The sequence below is a fragment of the Polypterus senegalus genome, chromosome 6, assembly GCF_016835505.1.
Source record: "Polypterus senegalus isolate Bchr_013 chromosome 6, ASM1683550v1, whole genome shotgun sequence".
NCBI lineage: Eukaryota > Metazoa > Chordata > Cladistia > Polypteriformes > Polypteridae > Polypterus > Polypterus senegalus.
Window position 1 is genome coordinate 173835176 of NC_053159.1, and position 18349 is coordinate 173853524.

At 39.9% G+C, this 18349-nt stretch overlaps 1 protein-coding gene across 1 annotated transcript in view; it reads left to right on the plus strand.

The window, feature by feature from the left end:
• col28a2a (collagen, type XXVIII, alpha 2a) overlaps positions 1–18349 on the plus strand; it is a 149586-nt gene that overhangs the window by 41882 nt on the left and 89355 nt on the right. Inside the window, exons 6-12 of the mRNA XM_039757571.1 lie at positions 3172–3225; positions 5464–5508; positions 9724–9750; positions 10133–10177; positions 11171–11215; positions 13243–13296; positions 16613–16681. Coding sequence (XP_039613505.1) covers positions 3172–3225; positions 5464–5508; positions 9724–9750; positions 10133–10177; positions 11171–11215; positions 13243–13296; positions 16613–16681 — 339 coding nt within the window. The remainder of the gene's footprint in view (positions 1–3171; positions 3226–5463; positions 5509–9723; positions 9751–10132; positions 10178–11170; positions 11216–13242; positions 13297–16612; positions 16682–18349) is intronic.

Below are 18349 nucleotides of genomic sequence, written 5' to 3' on the forward strand. Positions count from 1 at the left end.
CAGGACTGTTCCCTTTGCAACATAACAAAGTGGAAAGGTTTGAAGGTTTGAATACTTTCTGAGTCCAGTGCATAGCAATATATGTACATACTTACTGTACACACATACTATATATATATATATATGTGTGTGTGTGTATGTGTGTGCTATTATACTGTAAGTACTTTCTTGATGAGTTTAGTCTGCTGGATTTTTTCCACTGATGTCTGCCAACGCTCCCACATTCCATTCCTTCATCACCCTAAAAATGACTGACAGTTTTAATTATCCAAGATTTAAGCCTCCGTTCTGTGTAGGAGCCTATTAGGATTCAGTGGGAGATTTCAGATGCTTCAGGTTTGTGTCTCCACCGCACTTCACTGTTCAGCATTTCAGTTGAACTAAGAATCCCATGGTATGTGCAATAAATCTGCAAATGATCCGATAAGCTTTTCTTTTAATAGCTCCTTCCTACACTAAACATCATCCCAAGGCATTTTACAAGTCTTTATCCACAGAATAACTGTTTTGTGTATATTTTGTCTTACAATTACAACATACAGTACATATATGCTAAGTGACTTTCTCAGCATCATACGGTGAGTCATTAATGAAGACTGGTTGGGAGTTCAGTCTATTCAGTTTACCTATTGACTACAAACCAGTGGCACTTACACCTCACATCATGAAGACCTTTGAGTGACTGGTCTTGGACTACACAAGTCCTCTTGTGGTAGACTACCTGGACCCACTACAGTTTGCCTATCAGACAAAGATTGAAGTGCTGGATGCAATTATCATCTATCTGCTCCACAAGGCTTTTTCTCACTGGGACAAAGCTGGTAGCACTGTGATGATTATGTTATTCATTTCTCCAGTGCTTTTGATACCATCCAGCCATCTCTGTTAAGAGGTAAACTCAGAGATATGCAGGTGGATGAGCCTTTGGTATGCTGGATAATGTCCTGTCATGCAGACTGCAGTTTGTGAGACTCAAGGACTGTGTGTTTGATATGGATGTGAGCAAAACTGTGGCACCAGAAGGAACAGGCCTGCCTGCTTTTGTCTTCACTCAGTACACTGTAAATATAACACCAGGCCATGCAACCTGCAGAAATTCTCAGATGACTCTGTACTTATGAGGCGTATTGATAAAGGGGACGAGACAGATGAAGAATTTTGTTCCTTCGTGCAAAGAGAAATGTCTGCAACATAACATCAGCAAAACCAAAGAACTGCTTATTCTGCTATAAGTACTTGGGAGTCCACAGAGGAACTATATAAGAAATGGAAGAGCAGGCTCGTTTTCATTAGGAGACTACATTTCTTTAATTTGGGAAGTGACATCCTTCACATCTTCTACAATTCTGTGATGGCCCGTGTGATTTTCTACACTGTGGTGTGATGGGCTGGTAAGATGACTGGTAAGAGAGGTCCACCGAATTAACAAGCTAATGAAAAGGACAGGATCAGTTATGGAACACAATCTGGATCCCCGGGATGTCGTAGAAAAGGAGAAAATTAAAAGAAAATTGAGTGCAATTATGAACAATGCTACACATCCTCTTCATGTGACACACCAACACAGAGGCCTTTTCAGCCCCATGAATTATTCAACAGTAGTGGGTCAAGAAACACTATGGGGCTCCTTTATAACAACAGCAATATGCCTGTATAATGCCTTACTGGGGCATGCACTGCCAAGTGAGAAGTTTGTGGGCAAATCATTTTATGTATTTATTTATTTAAAGAGCTTACAGTATGTAAAAAGCCATACTCCCCACTGGGGACAAATAAAGTTCTATCTATCTATCTATCTATCTATCTATCTATCTATCTATCTATCTATCTATCTATCTATCTATCTATCTATCTATCTATCTATCTATCTATCTATCTATCTATCTATCTATTTTACTAGCCACTACACCTTATTACTTTTAAGACAATATCTGACATTAATGAGCACTGTCCAGTTCTACACATACACCAGACATTCAATTAAATCAAAATATGAGATGTATTTGTGTAATAGTAAAATATTAATAATATTATTTTTTATAATAATCGTAGCTACCACAAAAGGTTTTAAATTGCTGCTTGTTTCAAATGGGTGATGTATTACAAAATTTCAATTCCTGTAGATCTGTATTAGAGGGAGCTGCCAAACTGGCAAGCTGTTTAAGATTGTCTTTTTGATAAGCTTTTGAGTGATGCCTTCATAAATAATAATTCATGTGTGATTTTCATGGCACATTGTTGAGCTACATAAGTAATAAATGATTTTGGAAGCCAAGGATCCTAAGCAGAATCTGCATTGATTCCAGTGTATTGTTTCAGACAGGGCTCTTCCCCTGGCTGGGGTTCGATGTTTCTTTTCATGTGTATTTTATTAATTTATTTATGTTCAAGTTGCCTTTGTTCATTATGTGCATTATTCTTTATTTTCGATCTCATCTATAAGCCGCCTGGGTTATGTTCTAAGTGTTTAGTGGGTGGTCCGCCCAACAGGCAGGGGATACAGCCAGGAACTGCCCTCTGCCATATAAATCTGGATGGTCTTCCACAGTTCCTGCTGGTTCACTTCAAACATGCCTGGAAGTGATGAGTTTAGTGTACTTACAGTATGTCTGATTTATGGATTATTTGATTTTCTGCGCTGCTCCTTTGGATTACATCTTTGGATTCTGTATTGAAAATTTGTTTGCTTGAATCGTGTTGTTTCAGGCAATTCCATTGCTGCCTTTGTACTTCATAGAGATTTGGTAATTGAAATACTTTTTGTGAAGGGGTTTGCTGGAGATAGCCCCCTCTTGTGGGTGTTCTTGGAAGTACTTTTGGAACTTACTCAGATTTATGTGCTTTGGGTCTCCTTAATCACAAAATGTAGCACCTATCTAGTCATCTTTAAACTGGCTTATCAGTTCACAGTCAAATATTATATAGCATCATTCCTGATTAATGCCATTCTGACCTGATTGCCATACCCATCCATCTGACCTTCCTATCCATTTCAGAGGTGGGGAAACCAGCAATTAAACTAGGGGCCAATCCAGTACAAAGCCCACTCACACATAAACAGAAGGGTTCAGACCCTTTAAAGGTGGCAAGTGATGCTGAACTGCATTAAACACGTCTAAGAATGGTATGTTATGTTATGTTCATTGTTATTTGCTTTTTTGTTTCTTAAAGGGCAAAAAAGGTCGACCAGGTGATGATGGCTCCCCAGGACAAAAAGGCCAGAAGGTATTATTTTATTGCTTTTAGCAAATATTTCAACACTGTTCTTGTGATATATGTACAACATATAGATATGAAAGGCACTATATAATAGATAGATAGATAGATAGATAGATAGATAGATAGATAGATAGATAGATAGATAGATAGATAGATAGATAGATAGATAGATAGATAATGTGAAAGGCACTATATGATAGATAGATAGATAGATAGATAGATAGATAGATAGATAGATAGATAGATAGGACACACTATATGATAGATAGATAGATAGATAGATAGATAGATAGATAGATAGATAGATAGATAGATAGATAGATAGATAGATAGATAGATAGGACACACTATATGATAGATAGATAGATAGATAGATAGATAGATAGATAGATAGATAGATAGATAGATAGATAGATAGATAGATAGATAGATAGATAGATAGATATGAAAGGAAATATATATTAGCTCGTATAAGAGATCACTAAGAATCACTAAGAATTATTCCCATGTGTCCTCCAGTTATATATAGTAAATAGGTTAGGTGACTCCAAACTGGGTTGGTGTGAGTGACAGTGTGACATTGGGCCCCCTCCTGGGTGGACCTCTTCTCCAGTGATATTTTCTGTCTGTTTACTGCCATGATAGGCTCCAGGATATTGTTAAAAACAAGCTCATTATGTGCATCATTATGTTGTGTGTACAAAAGAAGCAAAGGGTAATGGTGAGGGGATTTTTTTTCAGAATCAGATAATGTTAATAGTGGTGCTCCTCCGGGGACATGCTGGGGCCACTGCAGTTTTTAATACATATAAATAATCAGGACAAGAATGTAATCTATACCTGGTTAAGTTTGCCGATACCCAGCTGGTGATGGAAGGGCAGAAAATGTAGAATCAGCTAAACTGTTACAGAGGGACTTGGACAGCAAACAGGCTTGGGCAGATTTGTGGCAGATGAAATTTAATGTAAGTAAATAATAAAGAGTTACACATAGGAGGTAGAAATGTTATATTTGAATACACAATGGAAAGCCTGAAACTTAAAAGTACACCTTATGAGAAGGACCTGGAAGTCATAGCGGGCTCATCACTATCCACAAACGGTTGACAGAAGTGATCATGAAGGCTAACAGAACATTAGGTTATGTAGCACCTGATGTGTAAAGTCACAGGAGCTTCTGCTCAAGCTTTATAACACACTGGTGAGGCCACACCTGGAGTTCTCTGTGCAATTTTATTCTCTGGGCTACAAAACCAACAAAGCAGCCCCAGAGAATGTCCAGAGAAGAGCAACTAGGCTGATTCCAGGACTGAGAAGTCTGAGTTAGAAAGAGATACTGAAGGAGCTGAACCTTTTCAGTTTGGGCAAATGAATGTTAAGAGGTGGCACGATTGAAGCTTTTAAAGCACTTAGTACAGAGAATACCAGTTGACACTTTGAAATGAGTTCATCAAGAACATGGAAGCCTTATAAGGGCAGATTTTGTACAAATGTTAGAATTCTTTTCTTAATGCAAAGAACCAGACACACAGGACTTAACAGCAGAACCTCAGGGGTGTTCAGATCTCGACTTCTTGTTATTTTAGACAATCTCTGTGTATAGGATGGTCAAGCTTGTTGGGCTCAGAGGTTCGTTCTTGTTACAGTTTTGCTAATGTTTTAATGTTCTACAACCTGCCTGTGTACCTACAAAGAGTGGTAGGCCCCACATTTTGTCCCTAATGTACATTTACATTTTTTTTTTTTTACCAGACTTACTTTTTAAATTTCTATATTGTTCCCAAAACACAGAACTTGGAAAATAACACATCACTTAATTAGACCAGGAGTCCAATTAAAAACAGAAGCTGGTTGGAACAAAAACCTGCATCCACAGGGGGTCCCCAGGACCGAGTTTGGGAAACACTGGTCTACCTTATGAGAAGGGTTTTTTAAAAAAAAAAACTAATAAAATTAATAATATACTATAGTGTAATTCACTACGGCAATTTTGATCAAAATCGGAGATGTAGTTGTTAAATTTTCAAAATATTTGTCATGGAGCAACACCATTGAAGAAGATTACAGTGGTTATCCAGACCTTGTTGCTGGATGCAAAGGGACTTCCTTAACAGTTTAAGCATCAGAGCTCCAAAATGAAAGTCCATACTGTGAGCACCTCTGGGTGAACCGAATCACTGAACAGCCTGATTGCCAGAAGATCTTAAAAGCCTCCTGATGAATGTTCTGCATTTTTGATTGTAGGGTGAATCAGGACTGAGTGGTCTTCCAGGAAGAGAAGGATCTGAGGTAAATAGCATTGCACGTTAGCATCACTCCTTAAAAAATAAAACAAAAAAATTGGTTTTAATGTGTTGGATGGGGTGGAGTAACCAGAATCTCATATTTGTGCATTACAGGCAAAGTTTCATAATTTAATATTGTTTAAACAGCCTGTTTATGTAATGCAATGAAAAATGTTTGGTTTTAAAATGGAATTGAATATGAATATTGTAATATGATTGTGAAATGTATTTAGATGACCTACACTACAAACAATATTAGTTTCTTGAGCATTTCTGCTTGAAGGTACTTTAGAAAGAAATCGATATTTGTCCAGTCTCTGCCATGCATTTACTACAAGGTTGTGGTCATCCTCAGCTGTTATAGACAGAGGATTAACTGAAGCAATGGAAGGAGGGAAAGTGGAAAGCCATGACCTCCACAGATGCCCAGACTCCTGTAAAAAGACACAAAGAAAGAAAAGAAGGGTTGGGGCAACAGCAGGTGATTTCCGTGTAAAGGTGTAACGTGTAGTGCAATGAGAGAAAATAGCAACGTAATGATACATCAGGCGCGACGTTTTCCTTGGTTAAAGGTTGCTCTCCAGAAACATCTGTCCACTCTGTGAGTGTGGCCAAGACTGGCATGGATTCCCTGAGTCAGGTGATTTATATGCAGAAGAGGTGGGGCGACTGTTATCCCAGGCAGTAGTGACATCATTGGCCCTCCGGATGGTTCTCGTCCATTCTAAAGTAAACAGCAGTTGTGTTAGTGTTGGTGTTACAGTCACATTTTTCCCTGTAATTTGAATCAAATTCATACCCATGACACACGTCCTAAGACTGCATGTCAGATCCCCTTCACTAGTAAAATGTTCATTAAGACATCCACCCCACGTTTCATGAATTTGTCCACAAATGTAAATAGCAAAACCAGCTTTGGAGATGAAATGAAGAATTGGATCTCCACCACCCCGTTTTGTGAATGTGATGGAGGGGTTATACTCACCTTCTTGCTCCACATCCATCGATAACACTTCTGTGGGCAAATGTATTGCATTATACGCTGGTTTTAAAGTGCCGGCTGGAGTAAGTGATTAACATGAATTATGACAAAGGCCTGAGGCCGAGTCCGTCATGCATGATGTGAGAGCCTATTAAAAAGACCAGGAGAAATAACTTACACTAACTTATAGAGACCAACACCTGCTTCATTGTGCATGCAATTCAACTCACAAGTAATAAAATATCAGGAATAATATGATTTCAGACACTCTTATGTCTGTACTTATGAAAACGTTTTTCAAACATCGGTATTTTTAGCCGTGCAACAGGTGACACCTCAGCATCACACTGAACAGTGTGAGGTTTTTTACGGTGGCTGGAGTGCCAATCTTGCCACCAACTCCCAAGATTTCCCTGCAAGTTGGAGGACCTGTGAAGTATAAAAAAAATGGTGTTTTGTTTAATACAGTATATATATTAATTTACTGCAACATCCCAAAAAACGCATAAAGAGAAATGGGCATAATGTTTTGTAAACGGCACTATATAGCGCCTGACCCGACACAGATTGGACACTGGAGGCACGTGTAAAATAAAATGCTTTTTTATTCTTCTTCAGCTGGAGGGTACGTCTTCCCCGTAATCCCCCCAGCCACAACACAGTCCCAAGCACCAGTAACCACCAGTGCAGCACAAACACTCCTCCTTGGCACCACCACTCCTCCCTCACAACCTTGTCTTCCTCCACCCAACTCTGGCCGATGAGTGGTGGTCACTGGCTCCTTTTATAGGTCACCTGGAAGTGCTCCAGGTGTTTGATCACCAAGATCTGGCGGCACTTCCAGGTGTGATGAAGCTGCTGTCCATATGGGCTCAGGAGTCCCAAACACAGCACCCCCTGGCGGTACGTGCGGGACCCAACAGGGCTGCCCCCAACTCCAATTCCCAGGGAGCCCTGTGGGAAACCGAGGCACTTCACCAGGCCAGGGGGGCGGCCATCTAGCGTCCAGGGGGAGGTACTGCACTGTCCAGGGCTGCTCCCCGTGAATACAGTGTGCAGGGGCGTCCCGACTGGGCATGGACGCCAGGCGCCTGTCACAGTTTATCTTAACAACAAACACAGCAAGAAATGTAAGCTAAAAGAATGCAACTGTATAAAAGAATATAATCAATAATTAGTTCCTTTCACCAGATCTAAATAAAGCAATTTATAGTTTAGGTTAAAATAAATCAAAAGCGCTTTTAATTTATGATTTTTCAAAGCAACCTGAGACAATTAGAGAGTCCTAAAGAGGCCACAAATCTGCAGCAGTCAGAAAAAACACAAATAGGATTTCTTGTTTTAATGCAGTGCTGGATTACCCATATAAGCAAAGTAAGCACATGCTTAGGGCATCAAGGGTAAAGGGGGCACCACAAAAATTTTTCATGGCCGAATTTATCACATAAATTATTAAATTAATTAAATTTATATTTTCAAAATTTAATGAAAAATGAATAATGCCACCCTGTACCTGCCTGTGCCGACACCGTTCGTAGATGGCACCTTACACAGTGCGTTCTGCATACTGGTGCCATCTACGATGGGGAATTCCTGTTTCATGGTGATTCCTTTAAATGCCATGTTATGTCAAAATATTATGAAAATAATTTGATTCAAATCAATATGTTTTTATATTTTTAAATAATAGTTAATAGTTGATTAAAAATTATCATGTAATTGTTGTGTTTTCGTGAATTATCTGTTATTTAACTTAAAATACATTTCTAGTGCATAGAAAGAGTTATTTTCTGTTTAAAGCAAAAACAAAAAATCATCCCAGTTTGAGGAAAAAAATATTCTGGTAAGTCTATTTAATTCTAAAATTCATTTCCATTATGTAAAAGTGAAAATCGTTCAGCTGATTACTCTTGGATAAAATTGTTTATAACTTTTTTTACTAATAAAGAGTTATTAACAAAATTTTCACAAAATATGTGTAAATATATTTGCTAAATTGACACAAAAGCCATAAATAAATGAAATAATCAAAATGATAAATCTACGGTTTTCATGTCAAAATGTTTTGTTTTTTTATTTTCAAATTTTCGATAATAATAAAATTTTATTTTCTAGTTTGTTATTGTTTTAATATTTTGAATTACTAGTGTAAGGGGGCACCAAAATGTCTTAGTGCTTAGGGCATCTAAGGGTCTTAATCCGGCCCTGAGGCCAACATTCTCAAAAACATTAAGAGCACATGCCAAATATGACCAATGTGCATCAGCAAAAGAGAAAGAGCGGCCGCGTGTAGTCAAGGCTTATCAACTTCTCAGTAAAGTTACTAAATGCCAGAGTACCTTATAGCCCACAGAGTGTGACCACAGAACTGAATTGAATTAGGGCATTTGTGACAAACAGCGAGAGAGGTTGGGATTCAAGCACTGATACAGCGAGTTACCACACACACCACATGACAAACCACATCTGGAGCCCAGTAGCCAAGCAATGGGTGACACCTCAGCACCACACTGTCATGAATGGGATGGAAACGTCTGAGGTTTTTTATGGTGGCTGGAGTGCCAGTCCTGCCACCAACCCCCAAGTTCTCCCTGCAAGTTGGGGGAATTGCTTGCAGGGCTGGGTGCAGATTAATGGCATACCCTGTATGGAGCAATTACAGGTTAAGGGCCTTGCTCAAGGGTCCCAAAAGATGGGATAACTTTTGGCATTTACGGGATTCAAACCAGCAACCTTCTGATCGCCGGCACACATCCCTAACCTCAGAACCACCACTCCCCCAATTTGCGACACAGTCCCAGCAAAAACTGTATGTCATGAGCTTCACAAAGTTGGATTTTAGGACCGGTCTCGTATTAAAGTTCAGCAACAAAAGATGTGTAACTTGGAGCCCCATAAGAAATTGAAAAATGAATAAAATCCAAATAGTCGGTCATCTTAGTTCCAGCATCTAGACGGTCTTGGGTTTAACAGAAAAAGCAAAGAAAGTACATCTTCAATCCATCTGTGGCAAATGGACATTTTTTATTTTATTGAGCTTTCTTGTTGAAGGATGAGTAAAAACAATGAATACAGTATTTTCATTGAATTAAGTATAGACATTTGTGGGAGTTTATCGTGTTGCTATCATTGCAAATGTCATTCTAATAAAAAGATGCAAATATGCTATGTAAAGATTGCTCTTTTTCATTAAAATTAAAAAAGTGATAATTGATTGTTATTTTTACTTAATTACAGGGAAAGCCAGGTTACAAAGGAGAAAAGGTGAGTTGTATGTTTCTGCTGTACACTTCTATTAACAGCGTCATTCTTTCATCATTCTTCATCAGAATGTAAGACATCTCCTTGATTTGCGCTCAGTGGAGTGGAGACGTTACGTAACCCAACATTTTTAATTGCATCTAACACAAGAAAATGCACAGCATATGCAGTATGAATTGGTACACAACCTGTTGTATATTTCTGTTCTTTCAGTTATCAATTGTAAATGATAATTAGGAGATGTACCGTATATTAGAAAGTTCATCATTAGCTGTTAAATTAAACAAAGAGCAACAGCACACAATGTAGTCTACCCTGTATAGTAAACATAACATATAGTGTTTATACAAACTGCGTCACCTTCATTATGTTTTACTCTTTCTAGGGTGAAAGGGGAGAATGTGGCACTCCTGGAATTAAAGGTGACAGGGTACGTATTATTTTATCATTTTTGTTTCAGCTGTTTTCAACAGGAATCATTTCTTTTGCTTTATAATGTGTGAGAGAAACAAAAACACAAGGAAAAGGTTATGGGTATCCACCCTGTATACAACAAATGGCCACAAACTAGCAATGACTTAACTAAACTAAACTAAAAGGCTTGTTCTGAGATTGTAGCTGAACACATGGCTAATTATGCATGTGAATTAGCTATGCCTGCACACAGGGATCAGTGTTATGTATCCAGTTGCAGTACTCATGATATTTTCACTATAGTCAAATAATTTACCTCTCAAGTAAAAATTCCTGCAAGTTTCCTGCAAGTTTTTTTTTTTTTTTAAACGCATACAGGGTGGAAGGCTGGAGTACTAATCGGGAATCCATCATCGCACACCTGAAGCAGCTCCACAAGAATCCTACAATACATATGCATGAAAGTTCTGCATATGGCTGCTACAACTCTGTTATATCACATTGACCTCACAAAGCATCATGAGGCTCTGGGAAAAAAAATTGTTTGCCTAAGCCAGCCATAGGGCAAATTTCCAGAAAAATGTTTGTCAAACAAGATCACTGGAGAATGCAGCATATTCTCCTCAAAAAAGCATTTTGGTGAATTTTGCCAATCAACACTAATGACAAGTATCCATCCATCTCCATCTGGCTTACAAGCAGAAACATTTTGAGTACTGACTCTTCTTTCAACCAGAGAGTAGACCAGCTATTGTAACCATATTTTTTAATACATGCCGTACGTGTGTGTACATTCAGAGACCTCCATAAGCCAATTAAGGATCCCAGCAAGCTTGTCTTGACAGCACTGGGCACAATGCAGAAAACGGCCTGACAAAGGATGTATAAAGAAGTCTAAACAGGCAACTCACGGGCTTCCCTCATCAAATATTGTGTTATTTATACTGTAAAGATGGTTTATTTTATTTTTTGGTCTCACATTGGATTTTATGTCTACTGCTTCTTTTAGGGTCCTGAAGGGCCATCTGGTGGAAGAGGAGTAAGAGGTCTGCAGGTAACCTAAACAACTATTCCTTTCTAAGTATTTGCTGTTTACTTGATGCAGCCTAATAATGTGAGGGTTCAATCGCAAACTCATCCAAACTAATATACATTAATAAATGCTTTGATGGACTGGCTCCCCGACTGGGATAAGGGATGAGACCAGTCCCTGCTGGGAGGTCATAATGGACAGACATTATAAATGGGGGGGATAACCCAGCCGGGTGGTTCTCGATTACGATCCCAGTTTAGATAAAATATTAATTGATGGATTAAGGGAGGCTGTTTGTCCAGAGCAGTTCCTTCCACAGTACAATCGATGGCAGTGCTCCTCTGGCAAGGTCTCAGTATTGGCACCCACACAGATATATATGGGATTTGCAGTCCAGAAGAACATTCCTGTGTGTATCCTTGGGTGCTGCCAGCGGGTGCCACCGGTAGAAGACTTCCCTATTTTTGAGGATTCCCCATGACCCAGTAGTGCTTCCCAATCCAATGTTATTGCACTAGAAGTGCTCCCAGATAAAATGTAAAAGAAGCCACCGCACCATCAAGGGGGAACAGAGTTTGGGAGGAGGAAGACAAGGGTTGCCTAGGAGGTGTGGAAGCAGATTGTAATTGTGAGGAATTTTGGGTATCTATTGAAAAGACGACACCTGAGAAGGTACTGTCTGTAAATAAAAATTACTTGATTTGAACCCGTCTATCAGGGGGTTGAGATTCAGTGGCTCCTTCTACTGGCCACAATGTACACCAATCATAAAGTCTAACCTTCTATGTCTAGTGCTACCTTTTGACATTGGTAAGAATCCCAAATGCAGACCAAAAAATGGCAAACAACGTAGCTGTCTGGGCCATTTGTGTCTGATGTATTCACACCCAAATCAGGCCGCAGTACTTTTCACCACAGACCTCTTGCATCTTCTTTGCATTAAGTTGCATTAAGTTGTGGTCAAAATTTCTGTTGTGGTTTCTTGAAAAGCAGCGATTTGAAAAGGAGTTTTGTATCCGCAACTCAGATTAGGAAGTGAAATCCTGGATGACCCTTTATCCCGTGACATTATTATCTGAAGGTTGCCCCTAACAACAGGAACCCAAAATGGCAGCAACTATGAAAATAGAAAATGGAAAACAAAATGGTGAAAAAAATCCTAGAACTCTTAACATGACGGATATTTTAAAAATTTAATGTCAGATTCATATTTAGAGACCCCAGAAAATCTTAGAACTGTAATATCTGAGAAACTCATGGAGAAAAACATATAATAATAGAAAAAATTACATACAATTACTGCATATTTTCCAGTTTATCTTTTCATGGATGTAGATGCCATTTCTTTCAACCCCACATTGACTGTGGCAGTATAGTCGTAACTGAGTGACAGACACCACGTGTAGTCGACTGAAAAAGCATTCTCTCCTCTTATGACTAGCCCAGTGATGTCTTTGTCTGCCAAAAGTATAATCTGATTTTGCCAAGTGGGTTTTCCCTTGCAACAGGTTATGTTTATTTTTTCATTTAAAATATTCTCTACACACACAATACACATTTATATATTTAACAAAGGTCTTTTCAGGAAATGTTTCAGCCATTGTAATAAGTACACTACAGGATCAGTGTCAGTCGAATGATGTCAACAAGGGCACCATTACCCTTTAAATCCCGCCCCTACTCTGAGTACAACCCTCAGGAGGCGTTGGATTGGATAAGAAATGTGACACTCAGCGAATCGTCTAATTCTTTTATCCAGATTTGCTCATGGCTCTCTCCGGATGAATCAGACTAGCAGATGGATAGCCAGTTAGCGATCAGAACCTTTGCACGTTTTTCAGGACACTGACTTTTGGATTTTGTTTTGATTTTGTTATTAGAATTTTCGCTTTGTCAGGTTTTAATCCTATGATGACATCACTTTTTTTTTGCCCTATTAGCCTGTTCATTTCCTGATTGATTAGCTCCGCTCCTTGTCCATCGTTTTGCTGATGACTGTGCCTTATTGTTACAGTATAATAGAATCATTTTTTTTTCTTTTTCTGCAGGGACCCCCAGGTCCAGTTGGAGATGCTGGTCCCGAAGGACAACAGGGAAAGAAGGTATGTTGAACAAAATCATGCCTTTAACTTTGATTTCTTGAAGTGTAATGTGAAAACCGCATAAACTTACTAAAACTTCATATAGTGCTGTTTAAGGTATGAAAACGGTGACATGTTGCTAAAGTTGATGCTGCCTTTATTTGCACTTGCTTCCCAAGCAATGTTACATGTTGCCAAAAGAGCTTATGTATACGAGGTGTGGCAGAAAAGTAATGAGACTGGCAACACTGCAAGCGATCTGGCAACGCTGCGCTGTTGTCCTTGATAGAGCACGTGTATCAGTACCCTCCCGTAGCTCAGTGCGAGTTTCAACTCCTTCCGTTAACTACGTGATTTTTGTGACTGCTATTAGCGAAGTTGTGTTTTGGTTGTGCGTCACGCAAAATGGAACAGCGGAATTTGGAGCAACGTTGTGCCATTAAATTTTGTGTTAAGCTTGGAGAATCGGCAAGTGTGACGTTTGAAAAGTTAAAACAGGCCTATGGGGAACATTCTTTATCCCGAGCTCAAGTTTTTCAGAGAGGCCTTCAACTTCGAAAACCAATGAAAACATTGAACGTGTGAACACTCTTGTGAGATCAGACCGTCGTTTAACATTAAGAATGTTGAGTGAACAATTAAATTTGAACAGATTTACCATTCATCAAATTTTGACTGAACATTTGCACATTCGAAAGGTCTGTGCCAAAATGGTGCCGAAAAACCTCACAATTGAGCAGAAGGACAATCGAAAAAACGCATTCCTGTGGTTCCCCAGCCCCCTTATTCACCTGACCTCAGTCCGTGTGACTTTTTCCTTTTTCCTAAACTGAAAAATGTCCTCAAAGGACGTCATTTTGGGACTTTAGAAAACATCCAAAAGAGTGTAACGGACATGCTGAAGACCATACCGGTTGAAGACTTCCAGCGCTGCTACCAACTGTGGGAACAACGCTCCATCGGTGTGTAGCTGCCCAAGGGAATTACTTTGAAGGGGATAACATTGATGTTTGAAAAAAATAAAAACTTTGGTAAATAAAAAATCAGTCTCATTACTTTTCTGCCACACCTTGGTATACTGTATATAGAAAATAATGGTTTTCATTAACAAATGAAAATCAAGGTATGATTATAAGAAGAAACACAAAACTAAAAGTTAACAAATGCTCAAATAAATCCCAGCTGCCCCACCGGGCCCGACTTTACAGCGTACGTGTAGGCCTTGGGTTGGGTGGAGATTGTGCAGCTTGATTGAGAGCCAAATGAATGACACTGAGGAGAAAGTTATTAACACCCCCTTAAATACTTAAAGCTTTGGTGTTCCTCTTAATAGGGTCATTTTTGTTTAGAGATTTTGTAATATGACTGTTATATTTTCTTTGAGTTTTAAGTTGTTTTAAGCTCATTGCATAGACAATGTTGTATCAGCATAGACACTTACAACCTTTAAAGGAATAGTCCATCCAAATATGATATTTTTTATATGTTACCTACTCCATGGGGCAGCACGGTGGCGCAGTGGTAGCGCTGCTGCCTCATAGTTAGGAGACCCGGGTTCGCTTCCCGTGTCCTCCCTGCGTGGAGTTTGCATGTTCTCCCCATGTCTGCGTGGGTTTCCTCCGGTTTCCTCCCACAATCCAAAGACATGCAGGTTAGGTGGATTGGTGATTCTACATTGGCCCTAGTGTGTGCTTGGTATGTGGGTGTGTTTGTGTGTGTCCTGCGGTGGGTTGGCACCCTGCCCAGGATTGGTTCCTGCCTTGTGCCCTGTGTTGGCTGGGATTGGCTCCGGCAGACCCCCGTGACCCAGTATTCGGATTCAGCGGGTTAGAAAATGGATGGATGGATACTTACTCCATGTAGTTTGTAGTAATGGTAGAAAAACATTTTTTAAATCTGATGTTTTCATTCAGAATGGAGAGAGTGAAATGATGTACACGACACTGTAAAAAGGTTTGAAGCAGCCACCCCATATATTTGAGAATTGACTGTAAAAAAAGGCAAAGGTTTGAGCAATGGTCTTTACAGACATTAGTCCAAAACAGAACTGAGGTGACAGACAAAACGTGGTGGTTTTAAAGCAGGACAGGGGAAATGATGTCATCTGGAGCCAGAAATTACGTCATCGGGCCCCGAACCGGAAGTGACGTCTTTGGCTCCGGAACTGGAAGTGGCATTATAAGGCCCAGAACCGAAAGTGGTGTCATCAGGCCCAGAACTGGAAGTGGCGTCAAAGGGCCCAGGTGGAATTTCCCATGGTTGGTCTGCAGAGAAAAAAGAGAAAGGATCAGTGCCCTCTGCCACCCCCTGGTCCAGCATGGAATTATCCTCCTTTGAGCCCTTTAGCTGACTCCTATGCTCACATGTGTGACAAGAGGAAAAAGTTTATGATAGAATAGGAGCCTAAGGTGACCAATGTTCTACACTGGCAAACAATGTAAAGAACATCCATTGATGTTGTATAATCCACAAGTGAGCTATCCATTCACAGGCTGAAAACGTGAAACACGCAAACTTTTTTTGCTAAAATATTATTAAATAAACACTTCCAGGATTATCAGTGCACTGCATAAACAGGAAACCTAAAGACTCATGGGAAGAACATTTTGAAATGAAGCTAATGTAGGGGAGAGGAGGGTCTTCAAATCAAAAAGTCATTTCCATGAGGTTTGGGGTTTTCTGTTGACAATGTGCACTAATAATTCCTGAAGAAATAAGTACTGTATATTTTAGCACATAAGTAAGCGAGGTGTGTTGAACGTTTTGAGCGTGACATGTGGATTATGCAGCACATTAATTTTTTTTTTTCTTGGACGTTTTTCACATTCTTTACCGTTGTACTTTATTGGTCAGTTTTGGCTTCAATTACATTATTAAACTTTTTTCTCTCCATTTTGCATGAAAAAAATGAGATTGAAAGTCTTTCTGGGCTATCTCTACAAACAGCATGGAGTATGTAACAAAAAAAAATTGCTGTTGGGTGGACTGCTCTTTTAAAAGGGTGCAAATGTAGCTGCTGAGTCACTCACCTTGTATTTTCAGTATAATCAATGTGCCTTTTGCCTGCATGTAGCACTTTGCACTTGTCTGTACTATCGGCATTTCCAACTGTTTCCCAAGGTATTTATTTTAGTTGTGCTAATAATCTTTCCAATTTTGGTGTCATCTGTGATTTTGACACATTTCCTGCCTAATTCAGATTCTGTGTCTGAAGTAAAGTATACATTAGTCACACTAATTCTGAAGAGGTGCCCATGTATGTATTTCACCCACAAGCCTGCTGTATAAGATCAATCCAGAACATTCAGTAACGGTGAATCATTCCTTTCTGTTCTAGGGTGAAAGGGGTCCTTCTGGTCCACCCGGAATTCAAGGAGAGACAGGAATTGGACTTCTTGGTCCCAAGGTACAGTAAAAGTTGCAGTTATTATTTGTTTGTGTGTGTGTGTGAAAGACAAAGTAACATGGGGCATCTATAAAGAATAAGCTTCTATGGTATAACCAGGAAAATGATCATTCTTTAGCCACATAATCTAGAATGGCTTTAATTTTAGTATGTAAGTGTTTTCAATGGGATTTGTAATCATTCTAGAAGTTATAGCAGTATACCAGCTTTAAGGATGAAGTGCAGAAACACCATTTTCTGTGTGTGTAGGGTCCCTAACTGGTCACAGGGCACTAAAAATTAACTTATGGCAGAAACATTCCAGATAGATAGATAGATAGATATATAAAAGGCACTAGATAGATAGATAGATAGATAGATAGATAGATAGATAGATAGATAGATAGATAGATAGATAGATAGATAGATAGATAGATAGATAGATAGTGTGGAGAATCAGCCACGACACAGACAGGCAGACACCAATGGTTCAAACACCACCACACATTTATTTCTAATATTTACAATAATCAATCCCGCACACAAACCAGTGACCACGCACTACACACCTTCAAGTCCGGGCTTCTCCAAAGTCCTCTCTTCGCTGCCGCCTCCACTCCTCTCCTCTCCTCCAAGCTTCGTCCTTTTCCACCCGACTCCAGCTGCCGAATGGAGGGAGGCGACCCTTTTTATGTCTACCCGGACCGGCTCCAGGTGCCCCCTGATGAGCTTCCTGTGGCACTTCCGGGTGTTCAGGCGGCACTCCAGGTGTCCCTGGTAATACTTCTGCCAGCACCTCCGGGTGTGGTGGAAGTGCTCACGTCCAGGGCTTCAGAGTCTTCAGGGCACCCCCTGGCAGTGGCCACAGGCCCCTATAGGGCTAAGCTTCCATGCTCAATTCCCGTAGCCCCCAGACAAACGAGGGCGGCTGCCCTTCGTGGTCTGGGGGAGGCATAGTCCCTCTCCCGGTCCTTCCCGGTCCAATAGATAGATAGATAGTGTAACAAGGTGCTATATAAGCGCCAGACCCGACACAGATTCACACTGGAGGCACGTATAAAATAAAAAAACCTTTATTTTTCTTCACCTGTGGGGCACATCTTCCCTGTAATCCACACAGACTCAACACAGTCCCAAGTGTGAAATAAGCACAACAGAAAAAACACCCCACACTTTCCTTTCCATTTTTCTCTTCCACCGCCACTCCTCCTCCAAACTTTGTCCTCCTCCTCCCGACTCTGGCCAATGAGTGGTGGTTGTTGGCTCCTTTTATTGGGAACCCGGAAGTGCTCCAGGTGCTTGATTGCTGACATCCGGCTGCACTTCCGGGTGCACCCCAAGTAAAGAATGGTTCTTGTTTTGATCTAAAATGTCCCAACCCCTAATAACCTCACTGAAACAAATCTGCTAGAATCGCATTGTTGACTCCTTTGTACATTTTGAAAACTATTAAAATACACCAAGAACAGACTTGGTACCTTTTTTGAGGTAATGGAATCTTATTTTAGTTCTGTAAGTTCTTTATGGAACATTTCAGTGCTGAACAACCCCAAGTGAAGGGCACATTTCTATAGATTAGCAGGTGTATTGGAGGGACTATAAATGGTGAAGACACTTGACTTTAAGGTGACTTCTGCTCCACTCAGCATTCAATTTTAGTTATAAATCTCTTTGCCTAAAAGGTGAATA